The sequence below is a fragment of the Telopea speciosissima genome, chromosome 4 (assembly GCF_018873765.1).
Source record: "Telopea speciosissima isolate NSW1024214 ecotype Mountain lineage chromosome 4, Tspe_v1, whole genome shotgun sequence".
In the NCBI taxonomy this organism is placed as follows: Eukaryota; Viridiplantae; Streptophyta; class Magnoliopsida; order Proteales; family Proteaceae; genus Telopea; species Telopea speciosissima.
In genome coordinates, this window is record NC_057919.1 from 55,221,264 (window position 1) to 55,245,235 (window position 23,972).

The 23,972-nt window shown below is 43.3% G+C and overlaps 1 protein-coding gene across 1 annotated transcript in view; it reads left to right on the forward strand.

The window, feature by feature from the left end:
• The window catches only part of LOC122658913 (probable acyl-activating enzyme 16, chloroplastic), a 169,905-nt gene that overhangs the window by 11,615 nt on the left and 134,318 nt on the right, over positions 1–23,972 (forward strand). Inside the window, exon 2 of the mRNA XM_043854067.1 lies at positions 4,606–4,797. Within this exon, the coding sequence (XP_043710002.1) occupies positions 4,606–4,797 (192 nt within the window). The remainder of the gene's footprint in view (positions 1–4,605; positions 4,798–23,972) is intronic.

Here is a 23,972-nt window from a genome sequence, read left to right on the forward strand (position 1 = left end):
GGAGGGCTACTCTCAAAGTTAGGATGGTAGAGGAGCATGACCAGTTTATTACTTTTGAATGTGAAGAGGTCAGCAAGGGGCGGTTCTTTGTTCCTTTTGTCCATGCCCGTTGCTTACCCATGGAGAGAAGGGTTTTGTGGGATCGGCTAGAGGCTTTCTCGGGAGGGGTCTCTCTCCCTTAGGTAGTGGGTGGAGACTTTAATGCGGTGTTGGCACCAGAGGAGAAGCTGGGGGGCAGACCGGCGTGTTCGCAATCTCTTGATGAGTTTGGGTCCTTTGTGAGTAGAGCTGGCCTGGTGGATGCAGGATATGTTGGAAATTTGTTTACCTGGTCGAATAATCAAGCTGGGGCAAGCAGGGTGCTGGCTAGACTGGACAGATTTCTTGTTAGTTCTTCTTGGTTGAATTCCTTCCCCAGGAGCACCGTGACCCATTTTAATAGGACCTGCTCGGATCATGCGCCACTCGGACTTTCCTTCGAGATGGCTGGGTTACACTCCTTCTCCGCTTTTAAATTTCAACAAATGTGGCTTCGATACCCAGGCTTCCAGGACTTTATTAGGGACCAGTGGGCTAGACCGGTGGTGGGCTCGCCTCTGTTTGTACTATTTATGAAATTAAAGTTACTTCGAGGTGCGCTTCGAAAATGGAATAAGGAGATGTTTGGCAACATCCATCAGAAGGTCAGGGATGCGGAAGACTCTGTGAGCAGGGTAGAAGTTGTGTTTGACCAGCAAGCCTCTAAGGAGTCCAGGGAGGCGGTTTTGATTGCTAAGGAACACCTACAGGAGATGCTACTTAAAGAGGAGATATTCTAGAAGCAAAAATCTCGGGTCACTTGGTTGAAGGAGGGGGACCGCAACACGAAGTTTTTCCATTCGATGATAAATGTTCGCAGGAGCCAGGCCACCGTTCAGAGAATTAAAGGGGGAGATGGTGAGTGGATTTTTGATTCGGAAGGGGTTCAGGCAGAGGCGGTGAGGCACTTCTCAGGAATTTTTACCACGCATAGCTGTGTGGTGGTTGTGGCTCTCCTGGCGGTGATCCCAAAGGCTGTTTCTGAGGCCGATAATGCTATGCTCCTTAGTTTGCCCTCTTTGGACGAGGTGAAGGGGGCGGTTTTCGCTTTTTCTTGTGACAGCGCGCCGGGACCATATGGTTTTTCGGGACATTTGTTCACTGCTTGTTGGGAGGTAGTGGGCAAGGATGTTGGGGCGGGGGTCCAAGACTTTTTCACTGGTGGAGAGTTGCCCAGGAGCTTTACTTCCGCCAACCTAGCGCTCATTCCCAAAAAGGAGAATCCCGAGGTAATGTCTGATCTTCGTCCCATTAGTCTCTTCAATTTTGCCTATAAGATTATTGCAAAGATCTTTGCAACCAGGCTAGCAAGTATCCTTCCTTGTATTATAGCGAAAGAGCAGGGGGCGTTTGTGCAAGGCAGAAACATTCATGATTCTATCTCCATTATCCAAGAGATAGCCTAGGATATCAACAGAAAAACTAGGGGGGCAATGTCACACTGAAGCTAGACATGGCTAAGGCCTATGACCGGTTAGAATGGGTATTCCTTTGGCAGGTGCTCACCAGGTTTGGTTTTTGTGATGCTTGGATCAGCTTAGTTAAGAAAATGGTGGTGAATTGCTGGTTCTCAACAGTGATAGGGGGTAAGCAATCTGGCTTTTTCAAGTCTTCTAGAGGGGTGAGGCAAGGAGACCCTCTTTCACCGGCCCTTTTCATTATAGCTGAAGAGGTTCTAAGCAGGGGCATAAAGAATTTGTTTTCGGAGGGGCATGCTGATTTCTATAAGCTCTCAAGGGGCTGCCCAGGGGTTTCTCATTGCTTGTTTGCAGATGACACAATTATATTCACCAGGGCGCTGAAGGGTTCCCTTAAGCAGATCATGGGGTTGCTCAGAAGATACGAAGGATACGAAGGTCAGCTTATAAATAGGCAGCAGAGTGGTTTTGTTTTGAGTGGTTTGGCATCCCCGGTCAGGGGCCGCCTAGTGGGGGAAATCACAGGTTTCCCAAGGAAGGCTCTCCCAATCACTTACTTGGGTGCACCGCTCCACTCGGGAAGACTGAAAATTTGCCTGTTTGATGGACTGATTGATAAAATTAGAAGCAGAGTAGCAGGCTGGCAAGGAAGGTTGCTGTCTATAGGAGGTAGAATCACTCTGTTAAAGCATGTGCTATCTTCGATCCCTATACATGTTCTTGCAACTCTGTCGCCACCTAAAACAGTTACTCGGCGAATTTATGGTGTTTTTGCTGATTTCCTTTGGGGAAGCTCGGAATGGGGGAAGAGAAAGCACTGGGTTGGTTGGCAGAAGGTCTGCAGGCCGCTAGGGGAAGGAGGTTTGGGGATTAGACTGTTGGAGGAGGTAGGTCTCTCTCTCAGGCTTAAAGGTCTGTGGAGAGTCCTAACGGAGCGGTCACTTTGGAGTGATTTCTTTAAAGCAAGGTTTTTAAAAAACCAGCATATAACACTATCTGAGGTGGCCGGGACGGGGTCTAGGTCTTGGCGGAACACCTTGGAGCACAAAGATATTTTGTTGCACAATTCCAGATGGCTACTAGGAGCTGGGGACATTTTCTTTTGGCTAGATAACTGGTAGGGGAATGGGCCGCTCATTGACACAGTGGATAATGGGCTAGTGGTGGATTTGGAGCTACTGGTGAAGGATGCTATTGGGGAGGATGGGGTCTGGAGGCAGGAGGTGCTAGACAGTATAGACTCTGATGCCATTAGAGAGAGCATCTAGGCAGATATTCTTTTCCTATCAGACAGAGAGGATGTGTTGGCCTGAACCTTGTCAAGCAACGGTCGGTTCTCTACCAAGGCGGTTTGGCAGGAAGTGCGAGATGGGGCAGCAGCGGAGCCATATGCGAAGTGGATTTGGAATCAAGCTCTACCAGTGAAAGTGGGTTTCTTCTCATGGTAGCTGTTGAATGGGAAGATTCCAACTGATGACTCATTGATGTCGTTAGGCATCCCTCTGGCATCCAAATGTGTCTGTTGTGGGAACCCTCAAAGGGAGACGACCGACCATTGCCTTGTTGCAGGAGGAATGGCGACTAGAGTGTGGCGCTATTTTTCACGAATTTTTGACATTGCCTTACCCACTACCTAAGATGCAAGAAGTAGGGTTCTACTTTGGCAGGGTTTGGCAGGTGGCCAATGCCTTAGTGCCTATGTTACAGGGATTTTTCCATCTTTGGTCATCTGGGAGCTGTGGAAGGAAAGGAACAATAGGAGACATGGGGAGAAGAAGAGGACAGCTAGCAGCATTATAGAATGCATCAAATCCTGGGTGAGGGAGCTTCACTATCCGCCCAAGATAGGCAATCAAGGTTCTACCAAAGATGGTCTCATTTTACAGTGTCTTGGCTTGATTCCACCTGTCCCCAGCCGGAAGCGACCGATTCCGGTGTATTGGTGCCCCCCATTTATCTCTTTTAAACTGAATGTGGATGGTGCTTGTCATGGAAACCCGGGCTTGGGCGGTGGGGGAGGGATTATCAGGAACCGGCAAGGGGAGGTTCTGACTGCTTTCTCTAACTTTTATGGCCCGTGCACTAATTCCATGGCGGAGTTGAGGGCGTTAAGGTGTGCCAGGAGATGGGAATTTTGGATGTGGTGGTCAATTGCGACTCTGAGGCTACTGTCAAAGTGGTTAATTCGAAGAGGTGTAGTCTGTGGAGAGGATGGTATCTTTTCAAGGAGATTCAAGACTTGATGGTAGAAACCAGGGCCTGGGTTTCCTTTGCCTATCGTGAAAGCAATAGGGCAGCGGACTGGTTGGCCAATCATTCTTGTGATACTGAGGCATCGACCAGATTTCAGCCTGGTAGCATCCCTTTGGGACCGCCATAGGTGGGTGGCCCAACCAGCAAAAATTTGCCCATTTTTTTTCTGAAGATTAGTTGTTTGTGGTTAGCAAACTGAGACACCACTGGTCTTACTTGTGGATGGTGAGAGTGCATGTTTCTGTGATCATGGTTCATTTTTCAGTTGAGTGTTCGATGGTCAGGTGAGGCATTTTTGCAATCATTTATATTCCTGATATAGGAAACCAATAGAAGCATTTTCTATTGATATAGATGCTTAATGGAAAGCTTCTTGTGACTCCACGATGTCGGTTTGTGACCATAAGATACAAGCTTGTAAATACACTCATGAATATGGGAAGAAAGCCAGATTTTCAGAGGACTGATTTCTTGGTTCTTGTGTCAAGATGGAAACTTGGCAGAGCCTTCAAGAACTCAGAGGGGAAACCAATATTGGGGAAGGGACAGTCTTCATATCTATATTATTTGTGCATATTCTATCATTGCAGAATGGATTCTGCAGTACATCAAATCTTAAATAGAGGCAAAAGACCAGTACCTGATTCATATCCCTGGTCCCTTCCACAACATAAATTACTGAAATATAGAAAAAACAAGGAAATGTTCTCGTGCCAAAGTTCACTTTTGTTTTCTATTGAATTGTAAATTTGACAACCTAGTGTGTGATATAGCTTAGGATTTGAGAGAAAAACAAAGATAATTAGCTGGATTAGTGACTAACAGAATATCTGTTTGATTGTTTCTATAAATGCAGTCAGAGGAGCTGCAAGTCAGGAGGTGCTCCCCTCTTTTAGAGAGTGTGTTGCTTCCAAGTGATAGTGTCTCAGCCTCTGGGGAATGGAATGCAGTCCCAGACATTTGGAAGACATCAGCAGAAAGATATGGGGATAGGATAGCAATGGTGGATCCCTATCATAACCCACCTTCAGAGTTGACTTACAATCAGGCAAGTGTTCTTTACAGTTTGCTAGGTCAGAGAAGTGTCGAAAGAACAGAGAATTAAATCATATTCCTTTTTGTTTCACACCATCAATACTCTTGCGAAGTAAAAATATTCAATAAGGTTTTACGTTCTGAAATTATCTCCTTTTTCCTTTTCAACAAATAAGCAATTGATTGGGAATATCTTTTTCAAATAGATATATTGGATAGATTTAGCTTCTGAAATCAACTTTACTGGATATTATAGCTGGAAGGTATAAACAAGCTCATGACAGATATGTCTGGATTTCTGTATTGAACTTATCAAGTGGTTTGGTTCTGTTTTCAACTGTTATGCTATTTTGAACTAATCAAGCATGACTCTTTTGGAATCTTTTTGTAATAATATAAATGATTTTTTTTGTTCTTTGATAAAAAAGGGAAGGATGTACATGAACTTACCATACTATAACTGGTTGGCTTCCCTGGTCGCCTTAATTGTTCTGAGGATTATGTTGCACCAGGTTTCATTTTTTTTTTTTAAAACTTTCTGGTTTATAAGTGTTCTTTCCTTCCTCTTGAGAAGGAATTTCAGTTTTTTTTTTTTAAAATTTAAATTCAGAATAAATAAACATTTTTGTAATATTGTATTTACCTTCTATTTTTGTTGCTATTATTTATTTTCCTTAATTATGTAGAAAATATTAAAATTATGTATCAGAGGTTCCTTCTCATGACTTTTTAGTGGTTTTGTTTAATGCATATTTATCAAGGCATCGCCTAAGTGCCGCCTAGGCATCCTGGCCCCTTGTTGGACAATGCCTTGGGTCGCCTAGTTTTCTTGACAACTATGGTTTAATGAGATGAATAAATAGCATAATATCTTTTGAGGAGGACAATCGATTTATGCTACAATGCTACTTCTATGTATTTGGAAAGATTGGTAGCATAAAGGAGGAAATAAGAAAATTCAGAACTTGTGGCACATCTATATTACTGTCTTTAGAATATTTCCTGGGTTTCAACTTTTGAGAAATCTGAACAACTACTTTTATCTAACAAGAACATATTTTTTTAAATAACAATGAGATTAATTGATTTTATTACTAAGTAACTCATTATCTGCAGCATGTGTTTTTTTTTTTTTGGTGAATAAAAAATCTATAACCAAAGTTACTTATTGTCTACCACTTTATGTTACTAGGGGGTACATGACCCATATGTACCGTGGGGGTACATATGTGTTATGTACACATCACAATCTTCTACCGCAGACTTCTAATTCCCAAGTTTCTATTGTTATTAGCATCTAAGTTTGTGTAATTAGATTTGGGAAGTTTCCTACTTCCATTAGGATGTGTTTTCCTATTATATAAAACTACCGAGAGGGGGAGAGACTGACTAAGAAAGCCTGCATCTTCTCATAGCAGTCTGTCCCATCGTCTCCTTCTTCTTATCTGGTTTATTACGTACTTCATTGTTACATGGTATCATAGCATTAAATAAACCAGAATTCGATCCTCCTTTCATGTGGTTTTGAGAGTCTCTCCAGAGACAGGAATCGATATTCCTGCAGCACTCCTTGTGCTGCCTATCTGCTGCTATTGTCCTAGTTCTTGACATTACAAATATGAACTAGGCATTCAACATATCATACCGTTGCTGCTTATGAAGATTTCAAGATATTAAAGTCAGAATTATGAAGATCATGTCTGTGGTTTCTGAATCTGGGAGTTTTCTGCAACAATATTGAAGTTCAAGTTACTTTCTACCCTGCCAGGCTGCCAGCTGATGAGGTTGATATTCCTGGAATTAGTTATTATCATCTACAGGTACCTTCGATCCAAATCTGGGGACCAAGTTGTGGCTTGATCTTCTGGAATCTATTTTCTCCTTTCACCTTGTGGATGCTCTGTTTTTAGGTCAAATTGCAGACCTAGTGTTTGGTTTATATCTCTTGCTCCTCTTACCTGATCAGGCTAATACTTTGGGATTTATCTCCCCTGCTATAGTACCTTCTTCGGTTCTTATTTCAGGTCATTCTGACCTTCAGTTCTGGATTCCTAAAAGTACACCCTGCCGGCTGGTGCTAGTGCATGTTGATTGATATTTGTTGTCTCTACTGCTGTCTCTACTACCTGCTACTGGTTTTGACAGATTCTGCTGTCCAAAAGAACCACTGCTACTACTTGCTACTACCATTTTACCACTGCTACAAATGCTACTACCTGCTACTACGTGCTACTACCTGCTACTACTACTGCTGCTGCTCCATTATTGGTTCAGGTTGTCTATGGCTGAGTCTAAGCCTCCCATTGATACGTTACATGTTCAGATTACTACTATTAAATTGAATGGTGTCTCCAACTACCTCCTATGGGCTCAAGCTGTCCAAGCTTACATTCATGCAAAGGGTAAGATCAAGTACCTCACTGATGAACCACCTATCATTGACCCTAAGGATCCTACTACTATTGCTACTCACGATGATTGGATGCATGAGAACTCTACTATTAAGATCTGGTTATGGAACAGTATTGAACCTGCCATTGCTGCCAATGTGATGTTTCACACACTTGCTAAAGGTGTTTGGGAAGATCTTAGTGAAAGCTACTCCCAAGAGAAAATATTTCCCGCACCTATGAGCTTTATAAAAAACTGTTCCACTTCTCCCAGGGTGACAAATCTCTGAACGACTACTTCAGTACATATAAAGCTATCTTGTAGAGCTTCGAGTACATCAGCCTCTCACCACTAATCTGGAGCAATTGAAGCAACAACGGGCATAGTTTCATGTTGCCAAGTTTTGGCTGGTCTACACCCTGAGTTTCAAGCTGTCAAGAGTCAGCTATACTTGAGAGAACATGCCCTCTCTCAACGAGGTCTTCTCTCGACTGCATCATTTGGTTACTACACCTTCCATGGTCACTTCTTCTGCTCCTGCTAAGGACAGTTCTGCATTCGCTGCTGCCCGCGGCCGAGGTTCTGGTAGAGGCTGTGGTCAGCATGGAAAGAGATCTCGGTTGAAACCAACCGAAACCACTGAGATATCAAGAAACCGAGACGAGTTAAGTTGGGAGTTTAAAGAGTATAGGGTTTCAGTTGGTTTCAACCGAATTTGACCAGTTTCGACATGTTTCGACCAAATCTCGACTATATTTCTCTAGTTTCGACCTGAATACTTATATAAGTGTCACTTATCCCCATTGAAACTTGAGGAAAACTGGTTGGAAACCAGGATGAGCAATTATTTATGCCAAAACCAAGCTAGACACTTATTTGTGCCAAATCATTTAAGTACTTGAGAAATTATTCATAAATAAGCAAGTACCCCCTATTTGAATCCAATAAAAATAGTTCAAAAATAAAATTCCAAAAGGATAAAAACTCAACCCCCCAGTTCAAGAACAAAAACTGGATTTTCTGCGGTAGGTGAAATTTTCAACTTTGATGAGGAGGGGCAACGAAGATGAGCTCCTCAAATTTCTGTTGGTATTCCAACGTTGACTTGGGACACTGAGTTAACTCTGCCAACTCTATCTCTTTCTTCTTCCTGACACTACTGGGGAAGTAGTTACCAAAGAATGCTTCTTTAAAAATTGCCCAAGTTAGAACTGGGTGAGCAGCTGCTAAGATAGGCTGTGTAGTCTCCCACCAAGCCTCTGCTTCATACTGAAGCTTGTACTTGGCACATGCTAGCTTTTGTTCCTCAGTGCAGCCCAAGAAGTCAAAGGCCTTCTCCATCTCCTTAATCCATTTAACGGGCTGCAATGTGTCCTTTGAAATTCCCGCAAATGTAAGTGGTTGGATCTTTAAAAATCTCTCCAGTAAGCTGCCATTTGCATCATTATGAGGTGCAGGAGGGGCTGCTGGCACTACTGGAGGAACAAGAGCAGCGGGGACAGCGGAGTCTCTATCACCTCCAGGTTCTGACCAGCCCGATTCCCCAGTTCCTCTAACAAAGGGGACAGATGACCTCTCTACCCATGCCCAGGCAAACACCTGCCCGGGTGGGGTCCACCATCCCCTATTAGAGGGGAGGCTGGGCAGTCCCGCAAGGCCCAGGTGATAATTCCGGGACAGCATGGGGCTGCTTGTGGAGAATGTATAGTCCCCATGGCTGTTTGGAACTGAGTGGCCATGGTAGTCATAAATTGTTGCATCTGTTGTTGCTGTCTGTTCATAATGTTATCCACTAGATTGGTAACACCATTGATGGTGAGGTTAGGAGGGTTTCTTTATGTACCCTCCTTATATGTGTACATTATTATATTATATTAATAGATGTTTCATGTATATTATATAATATAGTATTTGTATTATTTGATTTGATTTTATTATTATATGGACATTATTGCTATAGCGACTACTATATTATATCATAAATATAATATGTAGGTATATGTATTTATATATATATATATATTTAAAAAAAAAAATTTATTTTGATACTATTTTGCCCAATCGGATTCAGACCTGGAATCCAATCGGATTTAGGGTCTGAGTCTGTCGGTCAACCGTAGGCCTCTCCAGTAGCCTACCTGAGATTTTTGACCCAACCTGATTCATACTTAAAATCTAATTGGATTCAGGGTCTGGTCCGATCGGTCGACCGGTTGGCTTGGTAGTGAGCTTATAAAAGTGGCTCAATTTTTACTTTTACCCTATTCCAACTTTTGGTCTTTTCTCCCCTAACTCTCTAACCTTCTCAAGAACTTACCTAGGGGTCTCTAACACTCTTGGAGAGCTTTCAAACTCAAGATCTACCCAATCTACACTAAGAGTAAGTGATCTAAACTCTAAATCTTCCTTCCTCTCTTGATCTTAACCTAGTTTTCTTGTCTTTTCACAAGTTCTAAGGTAATGTGAAGGTTTATTAGTATATTTTGTCCATTACCTAAGTTCTTTGCTTTTTTTTTTTGGTGAATAAAAAATTATATTACCAAAGCTCGAGGAGGGCGAGGAGAAGAAAGAGGGGGGGGGGGGGGGAAATGTACAAGAGGGGGAGCCAAGAAAAGAGGGGTGGGGGAGCTCCGGGCACCTCTAGTGGGGGCGCAGCAGAGCGCTATCAAGACCCCAGGTAACAACAATATGCTTGTTCCTTGGGGTGTCTAAAAAAGCCTTTTGAGGCAGAAGACCCAGCTTAGAGGAAACCTCCCAAGAGATGGCTTTCCAAATCAGGTCGAAAGAACGCGTGTTGGAAGTCCATCTCCTAAGGTTCCTCTCCATCCAAATGTGATAAAGTGTCGCGCCAAACACGAGCTTGCCGATGGTGTCACAAGTGGTGCAGCCAGTAAAGGTCATGACCATCCAAAGCCACTCACGAGCGAAAGGAAGAATACTTCTGCTACGGGGCCAAATGAGCGACAGGGCTTTTTTCCAGATGGTGGAGGTAAAAGGGCAGGCAAAAAAGAGGTGGTCAATGTCTTCGGAGCCATTCCAACAGAAAATGCAAGAGGGGGGGGGGGCAGGGATTCTTCTGTGGGCTAGGAACGCTTGGGTTGGGAGGCAGTGGTTAAGGGATCTCCAGGCAAGGAAGCTATGGCGGGGGATGTGGCCTTTGAATCAGACAAGCTTGTGCCAAAGGACAGAAGGGGCTTGAGGTCTAACAAGGTTCCAGGCTGATTTGAAGCTAAAGAGGCCATTGTTGGAGGGAAGCCAACAGACCTTGTCCTCAAGACCAGGGGGGGGGGGGGGGGGGGAAGGGGGGAGGGAGGCCTAGATCAGGGAAAGGGGGGGGGGAAAGGGGGGAAGGGTGGGACCAATTGCCGAGAGAGATGATAGAAGACAGGGGGCAGATTTTGGTATCCTTCAGATTTTGCTTTTATTTACTTTTCTAATGCATGCAATACTTCCCCCATCTATTCTTTCTCATTTTTCAAGGATCTTATGTTTCTTATTGCACAATGTCTAAAACTGTGCATAGCATATGTTTGTAAAAATGCTTAAATGGACTTCTTTACCTTATTTCTTGTTTATTTTGAGATCTAACGTAACCCTAGTGTGTATAATGTCATTACACTACCTTTCACTTCTACTTTCTTCATTTTTTTTTTGTTTTAACTTTCCCATGTTCTTCATTCCTTTCTCTAAGTATGTATGTACATCAAGTGTTTATGAAAATGTCTCATTGGTCCTTCTTAATCATTTTCTCATTTAGTTTGAATTCCTTGGACTCCAAAAGAATTACTAAGACTCCTTAGTGTTCCCTTGTTTGTATTTAACTATTCTTCCCTAAATCCTACACTCCCTAAGTTATCTACTTCTTTTATTTCTTATACAAGCATGCTGTCCTACATTACTTGTCTACATATAGGGCTGCTGTCCTATATGTACTCCAAGTCTTTTATTGTTAAGTGCTTATGTTTATTTCCTTTCCCTATATGCAGCATTTACTTAAAAATGGCTGCAGCCCGAGGCAGAGGTGGTAGAGGGAGGGGTGGTAGGGGAAGAGGGGCTCCTAACATTGAAGCTGATTTTGAGCCTTTATTCTTCCGAAATGTACAAGAGGAAGTCAGGTACGGAGAGCATTTTATGGGCAGATCTCTGGAGGAGGAATGCGGGGTGGTTCTCGCGGATTTGACTGCTTTCAAAGTCCAAGAGAGGTTCGAGAACCAAGGTTGGCTGCCGATGATCCAGCCGGAGCGTCATTGTTATCCCTGCCTTGTTCGATTCTTCTACAGTAACTTACCTTATAGGCACGAGGGAGGTGACTTCTTTGTGAGCAGTTATGTGAAGGGTAGGGAGATCTCTTTTAGTACAGGGCAGCCGGCCCAACTGTTGGAGGTATCCAATGAAGGGGAATGGAGGTACTGCCCTCCAAGGACTGAGACAGCGGAGTTACTCTCACTTGTGGAGATACGGTGGTTGTTTAACGTGCTCACCAACGAAACTTCTTATGAGAGAGTGATGTCAGAGTTGGATTTCATCCCTTCAGCTCGGGTGCTCTCGAGGATTTGTGGCCATAACGTTGCCACAAAGTCAGACCATCGCACCGAGCTGTCTTCTATGCAGGTTCTCACCACCTATTGCTTATACACCGGATACCAGATCTGTTTGCCCTACACCATCATGCATACTATGGCATATCTACACGACCTTCCCAGGGGTGGGAATTTGCTTTTTGGGAAATTGCTTACCAAAATCTTTCGGAGGTTTAGAGTCCCACTTCTTGGTGAAGAGCCCTCGACGAAGAAGGTTTTGAATGTCAACCGGGTTACTTTAGTCAAGATGCACATCCAGCTTCCACCATTCTCTACTGAGCTAGGCTACCTTGATTACACAGAGACAGGACAGCCCGGAGTGACAGAGGAGATACCCATTGAGGAGGAGGGAGAGGATGTACATATAGAGATGCCTGGTGACTTCCCTACCGATATTCAGCCCACAGCACCATTCAGACATCCGGGTGCTTCTTCTTCTTCTGCTACTCCGTGCATTCCAGGCGATGGCACTACATGGGGATAGCTCTTCAGTCGCCTTGATAGCTTGGAGAGGGCTGTACACCAGGGTCACACAACTGAGCGGGCGAGTGGGTGCCGTGGAGTCTCAGTTGTTAGAGTGGAGATCTTTTCCTTTCTTTTTATATAACACTTTTGTATAGACTAATGTATATAAGTCTTTTTGGGTTTTGGGTTACTTTTGTGAACTTCCAATGTAACTCAATTTCACTTGAATATATATACAGCTGTTATTACTAGTTCTTCCTTATTTATAGCCTTATTTATATATTTAATTGCTTCCGCTGCATTTAAATTCTGTATTTGTGAATGTGATTGCGAATAGAGTACAACACTTGCGATCCTGGTGGGTTGGTTGGATGTGAGAGACATCCAGTCACACTTGGCCCTTATAGACCGGGATGGGGTGTAACAAGTACAGTACCCTATTCACAACAATTATCACAATACAGTAATTTAAACGCACCAGAAGAGTTTAAATAGTAAAAATAAGATCAATAATAAAGAGAACTAGGGGATAATTCATTCATATATATGATATCTGAAGCTTGAGCTACAACTGTACATTCCCAAAAGTAACTTGAGACAAGTTTACAAACTAACATATCATCTCTATACAAAAGTGGAGTATATAACACAAAAGGAAGGAAACCATAGCCTTGCTGTCAGGCCACAGTCAAGAGAAGGCGCAGTTATCACACGTGTACGAGGCATCGTGCACCTCATACAGCGGAGCCTCAACTCCAACACTAGTAGGGGAATCCAAAGCGGAGGCAGCTCCCAAAGAAACACCAACGGTAGTAGTAGAGTCATCTGAAAAATAAGGACGTCCACGGGGGTGAGCTCCACTGAGCACAGTAAGGGAAACACACAAGCAAATGTAGATAGTCCATGATGAATGACCTAAAGTTAAGTATGCTCCTAACATTGATACTAGGTCTTATGGAGTATAAATGCTACTGTAGTAGGTATGATATCCTCGGTCCCGGAAACACAAACCAGACGTCGGTCACCAGAGCGATACCACTCTACCACGGTAGGGACCCGTCAGCTCAGGTATTACACATCTGACGTCAATGAATCCCCAAATGTTAACCTTACTGTTTGTTCCCATTCCTGTAGTGTTCTTCGGATATGGGACAATGAATGGCATCTCGGAATCATCCCTTCGAACCTACCACGGGTTATCCAACACCTCTTGTGAAACCCGCAAAAAAAAAAAAAAAAAAAAAAAAAAAAAAAAATTGAACTTTTGGAACCTGTATGATTTAGGTTCTGGTTCAACTTTGCCCATGCTAGCCTCTAAGTTGTGGGTCGTCTCGATTGAGAAATCCAAACCTATCTCATTACTCGTCTGTAAAGGCATTCCGATCAGCCAACTGCCATGGCCTTAAATGAGTCTGAGGTGTCTAATGGAAGACAACACATAAGCTTGGCATGCTAGATTGATGGCTTGCGGAGCCTCTCTTTGTTTTAGGCCGAGTGCCAGGTGAGAATCTTGCCAACCTCCTCTTTTAGAGTCAGAGGACCCCTGTGAGACCCCATTCGGGAGTTACCTGTGCCGGATCTGTTGCCTGGAGGCCATGCAGAGGCTCTCCCTCGATTAAAATTATTGTAAGTGTAATTTACATATATTTATATATATTGATGTACGATAGAAATTCAGGGGTATTTTAGTCAAATTGCCCTTATGGGACCCAGTTCCCCAGTGGGGAATGCTGTTCTAGACAATTACCCGTGTTCGGATGATCTTTGATGTCGTCTGGCATCATGTTATGGTTAGAATAACCTATAGAAACTGATTTAAAACTATAAATAGCTTTTAAAATCAATTTTAGAAATGATTTATAACCAAAGGACAAAATTGCCCCCTAGTAGTTAAGTACTATATATAGATATCTATTTTAACTTAACTATTCACAAATCACAAACTAAACTAAGGAAGCTGAAGAATTCGTTCCAGCTTGGGAGAGAAGGAAAGAAAGAGGAAAAGAGAAGAAGGAAGAAAAGAAAGCTGTTCTTGAAGGTTTGAAGTTCATACCTGAGACTGAGCTTTGGAATCCCAAATTGAGACTGAACTGCATAAGTAGAGGCTGCCTGCACTTTGTCTCTGCTTCGACACTAAGGTAAGCCATGAAAAACTTGCTGTTTTTCCTTTTGCTTCCCTTCTTCTCCAACTCTAAACCACCTAATTCAACTTGCCACCATTAAAGCTTCAAGGCCAAGCCTTGGTGTTGAATTTTGGACATAGTTTGGACTGTTTTGATTAGTCCCTGACCATTTAGGCCTGAAAATTATAGAATTAACCCAATTCGCCCCAATTTCTGAATCTGTTGGCCCTATGGTGAACCCTAAGCCAACCAATTTTGGTTTAATTGGTAAAATCCCCAATTTAGGGAACCAAACATGAAATTGAAACCCCAAATAGAAAGACCCACCTTAGTTGTATCTTAAAACATCAAATTAGGGCCATGCATGCAAGGATCTGCCTAAATGAAGCAAAACCCCATAATTCGGACAAGCTCCTGGATGGAGCTGCAGGCCCAAGGCGGATGATCCGGCCCTGAAGCCCTTTGCATCCGGCTGGTCCTTTTTGGTATCCCTGCTGCCCTGTTATGTTAGGAAATGCCCTAACATCTATTGGGACCTAATAAATGCTATTTTTACATGTTGATTAGGTTTGTTTTCTGCTTTGCTGGTTTATTGGAGATTTGGTTGACTAGGGATAGGCTATGCTACAGGTAAGGGGACCTTGACCTTAATTTCTATGTGTTTATCATATTAATTTCAACGTTGTGCTGATTGCCATGCCATGCACCATTACAAATATATCTGATGCATATAGTTTTCTAGCTTTGATTTAATGCATTAGAATGCATATGAGTTAGGCTGTATATGAGCATGCTGCATTGCATTGCATTGATATTTTATTTATGTGGAATTGTTGATGGTGGAATTCAGTACTCTATAACTCAATCCATGCTTGTATCATCATAATTAGATTGCACTAGGCTAGGTTGATATTCATTACCCAGTACTACGCCCCTTACCAACAGGGGGAGAGGTGTTGGACAACTTGTGGTACAGCCGAAGGGACATGCCGGGGTGCCATCTTCTGTCCCATGTTAGCGTGTCTGCTCCGTTGTGGGAATAAACAGACAGGGTTGGTCTTTGGGGGTTTGTCGGGTCTGCTGCCTGGTGTCATACCGATCTGGCGGGTCCCCACCGTGGTAGAATGGTTTCACTCAGGTGACCGATGTGTGAATTCCGAGACCAAGGTTAGCATCTACCACTAGTAGTACTTAGACCTAATAAGACTTAGTATCTGTGCTAGGAGCATGTTAGTTTAGCACATGCATCATGAATATAATTATGTTTGTATGCGTGTACCCCCCTTTCAGGGCTCAGTGGAGAGCTCACCCTTGTGGATATCCTTATTTTTCAGGTGATTTAGTTACTTTTAATAATGGATTTGCGGTGCTGGAGTTTGAAGTGCACGATACTTCGTGCGCACGTGATGATTGCGCAATCTCCTGATCTTGGCCTGACAGTCCAGGCTACCTCCCCACTCTTTTATGCTTTATAAACACTTTGTATAGTTATAGTATAGTTTCTTCTGTAATTTTACCTTCTAGTACTTTTATGAACTGTATAGTTGTATTAGAAGCTTTATTCTTTATATATATGAAATATCACTTAGACTTCTCTTACTAATGATGTTATCTCTATTATTTAAATTGTTTCCGCTGCCTCTGATTACTGTATTTGTGAGATAATGATTGTAAATAGGATACTGCACTTGCGATCCTTGGGGGATTGGTTAGATGTCAGAGACATCCAGTCTCTTCTGGCCCTTATGCACCAGGCCGGGGTGTGACACCTCTCCCCTGTTGGTAAGGGCGGTAGCATTGGGTTTATGATGTCCCTAGCCCAATGCACACTATCATGATGGCATATGTTCCAGTATTAGATAATAAGAGAGAATTTCCAACAACACATTCCAATTGATTCCAATAAGTATCAAGATAATTTATGCATATGCAAGATGGAATGCATCCTACTATCATGCAATCATCTAATGCATAAAAAGGGAAAGCTATAAAACTATATGTAATAATATGCTATTATGATGTATGACATGGCAGCCAATAATAAACAGAAATTAAAACAATAAACATACTTAAATTAAGTTAAAATGCCCTTACCTGTATTGGAGAAATATCCTAACCAAATGAAGCTCCAACACACACAAACTACCCCAGCAATAATGGTCTTACAGTCCTAAATAATCAATTAAATAACATATATTAAGTACAGAAGAAACCTTAGGTCAAAGCCCTAACAAACCAAAACAAGGCATGGACAGTAGGGAGGGACCGGATTCAGACCAGTCCTTGAACCGGTCGACCGTAGGGTTACTTGCAACTCTATCCGGTAGATTAATCAGAAAAGGGGCTTTGGCTGGGATTACATGGATCTTGCCTTGCAAGGTTCCACTTTGAAGAAATTAGGTTAAAGGAAGTGGAAAACAACAATTTGGGTCATTTGAACCCAATTGCATGTGGATTTTGGGGATTTACCCATCTATTTCTTAGGTTTCTAGGTTTGGGCTGAAATGAGTTAAGAATTCAGCAAAAACGGAGAAGAAGGGGAAAGAATTTGGGAAATCAGAATGGAATTGTGTGACCTACCTGATTGTAGAGTAGATAAGATGATAGTACACACCCAAGATGGTCTTCTCCAAGCTTTACCCAACTCAAAATACCAAGACCCCCAAACCCTAGCCTTCTTCTCCTTCCTTCCCTTTCTCTTCTTCCTTGCTGAAATCGTTTCTTAGATTAGGTTGGTAGGAATGAATTGAAATGCTAAGTGTACTTTATATAGTAATGCCCTACTAAGGCATGTTTGGTATGGCTTGAATTAAAATCAGTTTTATGAATGTATTTCTTTAATCTAATTTTATATAGAATAAGTACTTAATTAACTATACTTAAGCCATAAGAGTGATGTCATATGACATAAGTAGGAATCCGGTTGGGGAAATTTATGGGAAGTTAGATTCCCGGCTCGGGGTATAGGTCCTATAAGGGAAATTACCATTCTGCCCCTACTTCATAGTTTAAGCAAACATACTATATATAAATAAATGTATACATTTAAGAGCTGATTTTTACCTAGGATCGGCCTAAGAGATTGAGAGCTTCCGCATGTGCTCGTCCAAGCACGTTTGACACATGTAGTTCAGATGCAGGGACCTAGCAGCTCCTTCGGATTCCAAGATGGCTAGTTGTGTTGGCTCCTCGGAATCATCCATAGGTGAGTCGAGGAGTTGGTCCGAATCTACCACCGATGCAGCCCACAGCATTGAGGCAAGCATGGACACTGAACCAGAACCTGAAATTACACAGCTTCTAAAGTTCAAATTTATAGCGGGTTTCACAATTGAAGACATTGACCACCTTTCTTTCGCTTACCCCTTCACCTCTACCATCTGGAAAAAAGCCCTGTCGTTTATCTGGCCTCGCAGTAGAAGACACCTTCCTTTCGCTCGAGAATGGCTCTGGCTTATAATGACTTTCCCTGGCTGCACTATCTACGACACTGTAGGCAAGCTCGTGTTTGGCGCTACCCTCTACCACATTTGGATGGAGAGGAACCTCAGGAGACGGACATCTAACTCTCGCTCTTTTGACTTGATTTGGAAAGCCATCTTTTGGGATGTCTCCTGTAAGCTTACTTTTGTTCCTCATAAGGTTTTTTTGAATATCCCAAGGAACAGGCATATTGTTGTATCCTGGGGTTTAGATAGTGCTCTCTTACATTCCCATCCCCGCCCCTAGTCGGGTCTGGGCCCCTCCTCTCCCTCGTATATTTCCCTCCCCCTTTTCTCCTTCTCGCCCCCCTTGGGCTTTGGCAATACATTTTTTGTTCACAAAAAAAAAAAAAAAAAAAAAATAAAAACCCTGATAAAAATCGATTTGAGGATTAGGGTTGTCAACCTTGGTTGATTTTTTGAGGAAAGTTCTATCTATACCAGGGGAGCACTCGATCTGTTTTTCAGCCATTTATATTGAGTTTTGTTGCATAAATCAGGTTTTTTCTCTCCAAACTATCGATTTGATTCTGGCACTTCTTTGGCTGGTTGCATAGAGCATGTTGTTCTTTGATTCAGATTTATTATTGTTGGTTCCTTGTTTATTAATTACCATGCCTTGTTCAACTGTTACTACTACTACTTTTGGTTCTAAAACTGATGGATAGTCAAGGCTTGAATATTTACCTTTCGCTGCTCCTATCAAACTGGATGGAACAAACTACTTGACGTGGTCCAGGTCTACTTATTTGACCATTACTGGTCGAGGATTTACTGGCCATTTTACTGGCAGTACAAAGAAACCTGTTGAAGAGGGTTCACCTAAAGTTCGATGGGTATCCAATGATGCCATGGTGATGTCCTATTTGCTGCACTCTATGCAACCGGATAGTTGACCATTCTAACCGTGGTAGCTGAGTCAGAGTTAACCACCATCTCAACCAAATGGAGCTCCTGGCATAGACGCAAACCATCTCTCAGTGCTCTGAGTTCAGCTATGGAGTTAGTGCAGCCTCCATAGAAATTAGCAAAGGCAGCCAGCACCACTCCATTCCTATCCCTAATCACTCTTACCTCCTCCACCCCGACCAGGGTTCCCCTTGCAAGCACCATCCACATTAAGTTTAATAGAGAGAAAAGGGGGGCACCAATAAATGGGGTGGGGGAGTTTCAGCTTTTCCAGCAGTGTCAAAAGGCTGAAACACTGTAGAATTAAGTCGTCCCTAGAGGATCCCAGCCAACTGATCTTAGAGGGCAGGTTCACCTCTTTAACCCAGCCTCTAACCCGCTCAATAATGGACACTGCAGTGCGCCGTCTCTCCCCATGCCTTCTGTTGTTTCTCTCCTTCCAAAGCTCCCAAATAATCAAAGCAGGCAAAATCCCTATTATGTAGTCATTGAGGTTCTTGCAGCCCGCTGACTCATGCTAGAGTGCCACCCGACTTCTGACATCCTGAGAGGGCAGAAAAGGAATGTCCAAAAGCCGAGAGAAGAAAACCCAAACCTTAGAAGCCGTACCTCCAGAACCCAAGCAGTGATCCGTAGTTTCCCTCCTTGGCTGTCCACAATAGTTGCATCTTGATGCTAGGGGGATACTGAGAGCCATAAGAGAATCATCGGTGGGGATCTTGCCTATAAGAAGTTGCCAAGAAAAGAAAGCTACTTTTGGGGGCAGCGCTTGACACCAGACCCATTTAGCGAAGGAAGCTCTTGGATAACCCTATCGGACCTCGTTCCAAGCCGACCTTGTAGAGAAAAGGCCATCACTAGCAGGGGACCACACCATGACGTCGTCTCTGTCCGAAAGCACAAAGTTTCCCAGGGTGATGTTGTTTCTGACTGCCTCAGAATCAATGAGGCTTAAAATGTCCTCCCTCCAGTTTCCCTCCTCATCCACCACATCCGTCACACATAGCTCCAGGTTGACAAGCAGGCCATTGTCAACAAAATCGATCAAGGGGCCAACCCCCACCCAGTTATCAAGCCAAAAGGATATATTGCCAGCCCCAAGGAGCCACCTTGACCTCTCCATCATGAAACCCTTAAACTTCAATGTGTTACACCAAGTTTTAGATCCATTCCCTGGCATTCCTGCCAGCGACGCATGTAAATTTTTAAAGTACTTGGCTTTGAAGAGACCACTCCATAGCGACCGCTCTGACAAAGCTTTCCAAAGGCCTTTAAGCCTAAGGGAGAGGCCTACGTCCTCAAGGAGCTGTATTCCCAGCCCTCCTTTCTCCAGCAGCCTACAAACCTTCTGCCAATTCACCCAGTGTTTGCGATTACCCCATTCTGAGCTACCCCAGAGGAAATCAGCAAAAATCCCATAAATCCTTCGAAGAACCACTTCAGGCGGATTCAGTGTGGTCAGAACATGAATCGACATAGAAGAGAGCATATGCCTTAGAAACGTTACACGACCTCCGAAGGACAATAACCTTCCTTTCCAACCTGCCACTTTGCCCCTGATCTTCTCCACCAGCCCATCAAAGTAACAAATTCTGAGTCTACCTAAGTGGAGGGGAGCTCCCAAGTAAGTGATAGGGAGCGACCTCCTGGAGAAGCCACTGACCACCCCAACCATACGGGTAGCAGCCGCTGAGGCTTTGTCCCCCCAAAACAAAACGTCTTTTTTGCCTATTAACGAGCTGTCCTGAAAAGCCTTCATATCTTCCAATGAACCCCATAATTTGCTTGAGAGGTTATGAGAGACCCCAGGGCACCTTCTCGGGAGTCTATAAAACGCTGCATGACCATCTACGAATAGCCCTTTTAAACCCCTGCTTAGAACCTCTTCCGCCAGAATAAACAGAGCAGGGGAGAGAGTGTCACACCCCGGCCTGGTGCTTAAGGGCCAGGAGAGACTGGATGTCACTGACATCCAACCAATCCCCCTAGGATCGCAAGTGTAGTACCCTATTTACAATCATTATCTCACAAATACAGGAATCAGAGACAGCGGAAACAATTTAAATAATAGAAGTAACATCATTAGTAAGAGAAGTCTAAGTGATATTTCATATATATAAAGGATAAAGCTTGTGATACAACTATACAGTTCATAAAAGTACCAGAAGGTAAAACTACACAAGAAACTATACTATAGCTATACAAAGTGTTTATAAAGTATAAAAGAGTGGGGAAGTAGCCTGGACTGTCAGGCCAAGATCAGGAGATTGCGTAATCATCACGTGCGCACGAACTATCGTGCACTTCAAACTCCAGTGCTGCAAATCTATCAGTAAAAGTAACTAAATCACCTGAAAAATAAGGATATCCACAGGGGTGAGCTCTCCACTAAGCCCAGTAAGGGAATACATACATATAAAATTTATGATGCATGACTTAATCTAGTAAGGTCCTAACAGAGATGCTAAGTCTCATGAGGTTTAAGTACTACTGGTGGTAGATGCTAACCTCGGTCCCGGAACTAACCCTTCGGTCACCCGAGCGAAACCATTCTACCACGGTAGGGACCCGCCAGTTCCGGAACTAACACATCGGACCCCGACAGACCCCCAAAGACCAACCCTGTCTGTTTATTCCCACAGCGGAGTACGCACGCTTACATGGGGTAGAAGATGGCATCCCGGAACTAACACATCGGACCTACCACGGGTTGTCCAACACCTCTCCCCTTGTTGGTAAGGGGCGTAGTACTGGGTAATGAATAACAACCTAGCCCAGTGCAATCTATTCATGATGATACAAGTATGATCAGCTGAATTAGAGTACTGAATTCCACCATCAACAATTCACAATAATAATAACATCAATGCAATGCAATGCAATATGCTAATGTGCAGCCTAAATCATATGCATTCTAATGCATCAAAACACAAGCTAAGAAACTATATACATCAGAGTAGTTTCAATGATGCATGATATGGCATGCAGCATAACAACAAATTAAGATGACAAACACGCCCAAATTAAGTTCAAAGTTCCCTTACCTGTAGTGTAGCTTAGCCTAACCCGATTAACCCTCCAAGAAATCAGTAGAACTGATAGAGAACAGCAGAAACAGACTTATACAGAATGCAAAAACAGCATCCATTAGGTTCAGTGATGGCCCAAGGTCAAATCCCATAGGGCATGGTCATAAGGGTACCAAAAAGAGGAGCCGGATGTAGATTTCCAGGGAGCCGGTCAACCGCCCCTGGGCCTGCAACAGCATCCGGCTCAATGGCCGAAATTGGGGATTTTGCCTGAAATGGCCAGATCTTGGCATGCATGGCCCTAATTTGGTGTTTTAAGTTAAGATTAAGGTGGGTCCAACTAACCTTATTAATTAATTTGAATAATCAACTCAATTGTTGGGATTTTTATCAATTAAATCTAAATTTCATATCTAGGGTTGATGTAATGGCCATTAGAGTCAGCAATTGAGCTCAATTGAGGGACAACCATGAAGATTTATGTATGGCTGAACCCAAATAGCACTAAACAGTAAGAAATTAGGTGGAACTTCCACTGTTTAAGCTTGGATTAAAAGCCTTAATGGCAGAAATCTATTTAGGCATAGTCTAGGCTGAAATTAGATCAAATTTAGAGGAGGAGATGGAAACAGCAGGGATTCTCAGAGCTTACCTGAAATCAGTAGACAACAGCCTTGGTGTGTGCAACAAGGACCCAATTTCAGTCCCAAATACTCAATTTCAGGTATAGGAGTACAGCACTATGTACAGCCCCTTCTTTTTCTTCTCTTTTCTTCTTTCTTCTTCTTTCTTCTTCTTTCTTGTTCTCCAAGACAGAATTCGTTTCCCTTAGTTTGTAAAATGTGATTTGTGAATAGTAAGAGTAGAGTATATATATATATATATGGTACTTAAACACTAAGGGGTAGCTTGGTCATTTGGGTATTAATCATTTCTAAAACTGATTTTCAAAGTTGTTTATAACCAAAATCCTGTTTTTATTGCTTTATTCTAATCATAAAGTGATGTCGGACGACATCAGGGATAATCCGAATACGGGTAACTGTTAGGAACAGGATTCCCCACTGGGGAAGTGGGTCCCACAGAGGCAATTTGACTAAAATACCCCACAAATTCTATTTGGTTGTACAAAACACTATATAAGTACATTTAAATTATACTTACATCGAATTTAATTAAGGGAGAGGTTCTGCATGCTGTCCAGCCAGTAGATCCGACACAGGTAGCTTCGGTGCGGGGTTCCATTGGGGTCCACTGACTCCAGAAGAACAAGATGGGAAGATTCCCTGGAATCCTCCATAACCAAGGGCGCGAACCAGAACCTGAAATTACACAGGTTTCAAAAGTGTTTTTTTTTTTTTTTTTTTTTTTGCGGGTTTCACAGAGAGGGTCCCCCTGCCCCTCCCCCCTGGAGGATTTAAAGAATCCGGACTGCCTGCCCCCCATCACTATAGAAAACCAGCAGTTCTCCACTGTCTTCCTTATTAAAGAAATCCACTCGTCTCCAAAGCTAAACCAAGAGAGGACCAACCAAAGGAACTTCCATTCCAGCCGGTCATAGGCCTTAGCCATGTCCAGTTTGAGAATCACGTTGCCACCCCTTGTCTTCCAATTCAAGTCTTGAGTCACCTCCTGAACCATGGCTATATTGTCATGCATGCATCTTCCTTGCACAAACGCCCCTTGCTCCTCTGCCACTAAAGATGGGAGTAGCCCTGCCAACCTGGAAGTAATGATCTTTGCACGGATTTTGTGGGAAAAATTGCAGAGATTAATGGGCCAAAAGTCAGCCCTTACCTCCGGGTTGTCTTTCTTTGGAATAAGCACAAGGTTGGCAGAGGTAAAACTTCTAGGAAGGGCACTACCCACAAAGAAGTCCTTCACTGCAGCCCAGACATCGCTGCCTACCACCTCCCAGTAGGCCGTGAAGAAAACCCCTGAAAAACCATCTGGGCCCTGTGCATTGTCCCCGGACAGAGCAAAAACAGCCTTTTGCACCTCCTCCTCCGAGGGAGTTAACAGCAGAGAGGAGTTATCAGACTCGGTCACAATTTTGGGAATCAGCGACAGTAGACCCTCATCAACCATACAGCCCTGAGACGTAAATATCCCTGAGAAATGCCGCATTGCCTCAGCCTGAACCGCATCTAAGTCAGAAATCCACTCACCATCATTTCCCCTGATTTTGCTGATGCCCGCCGACCTCCTT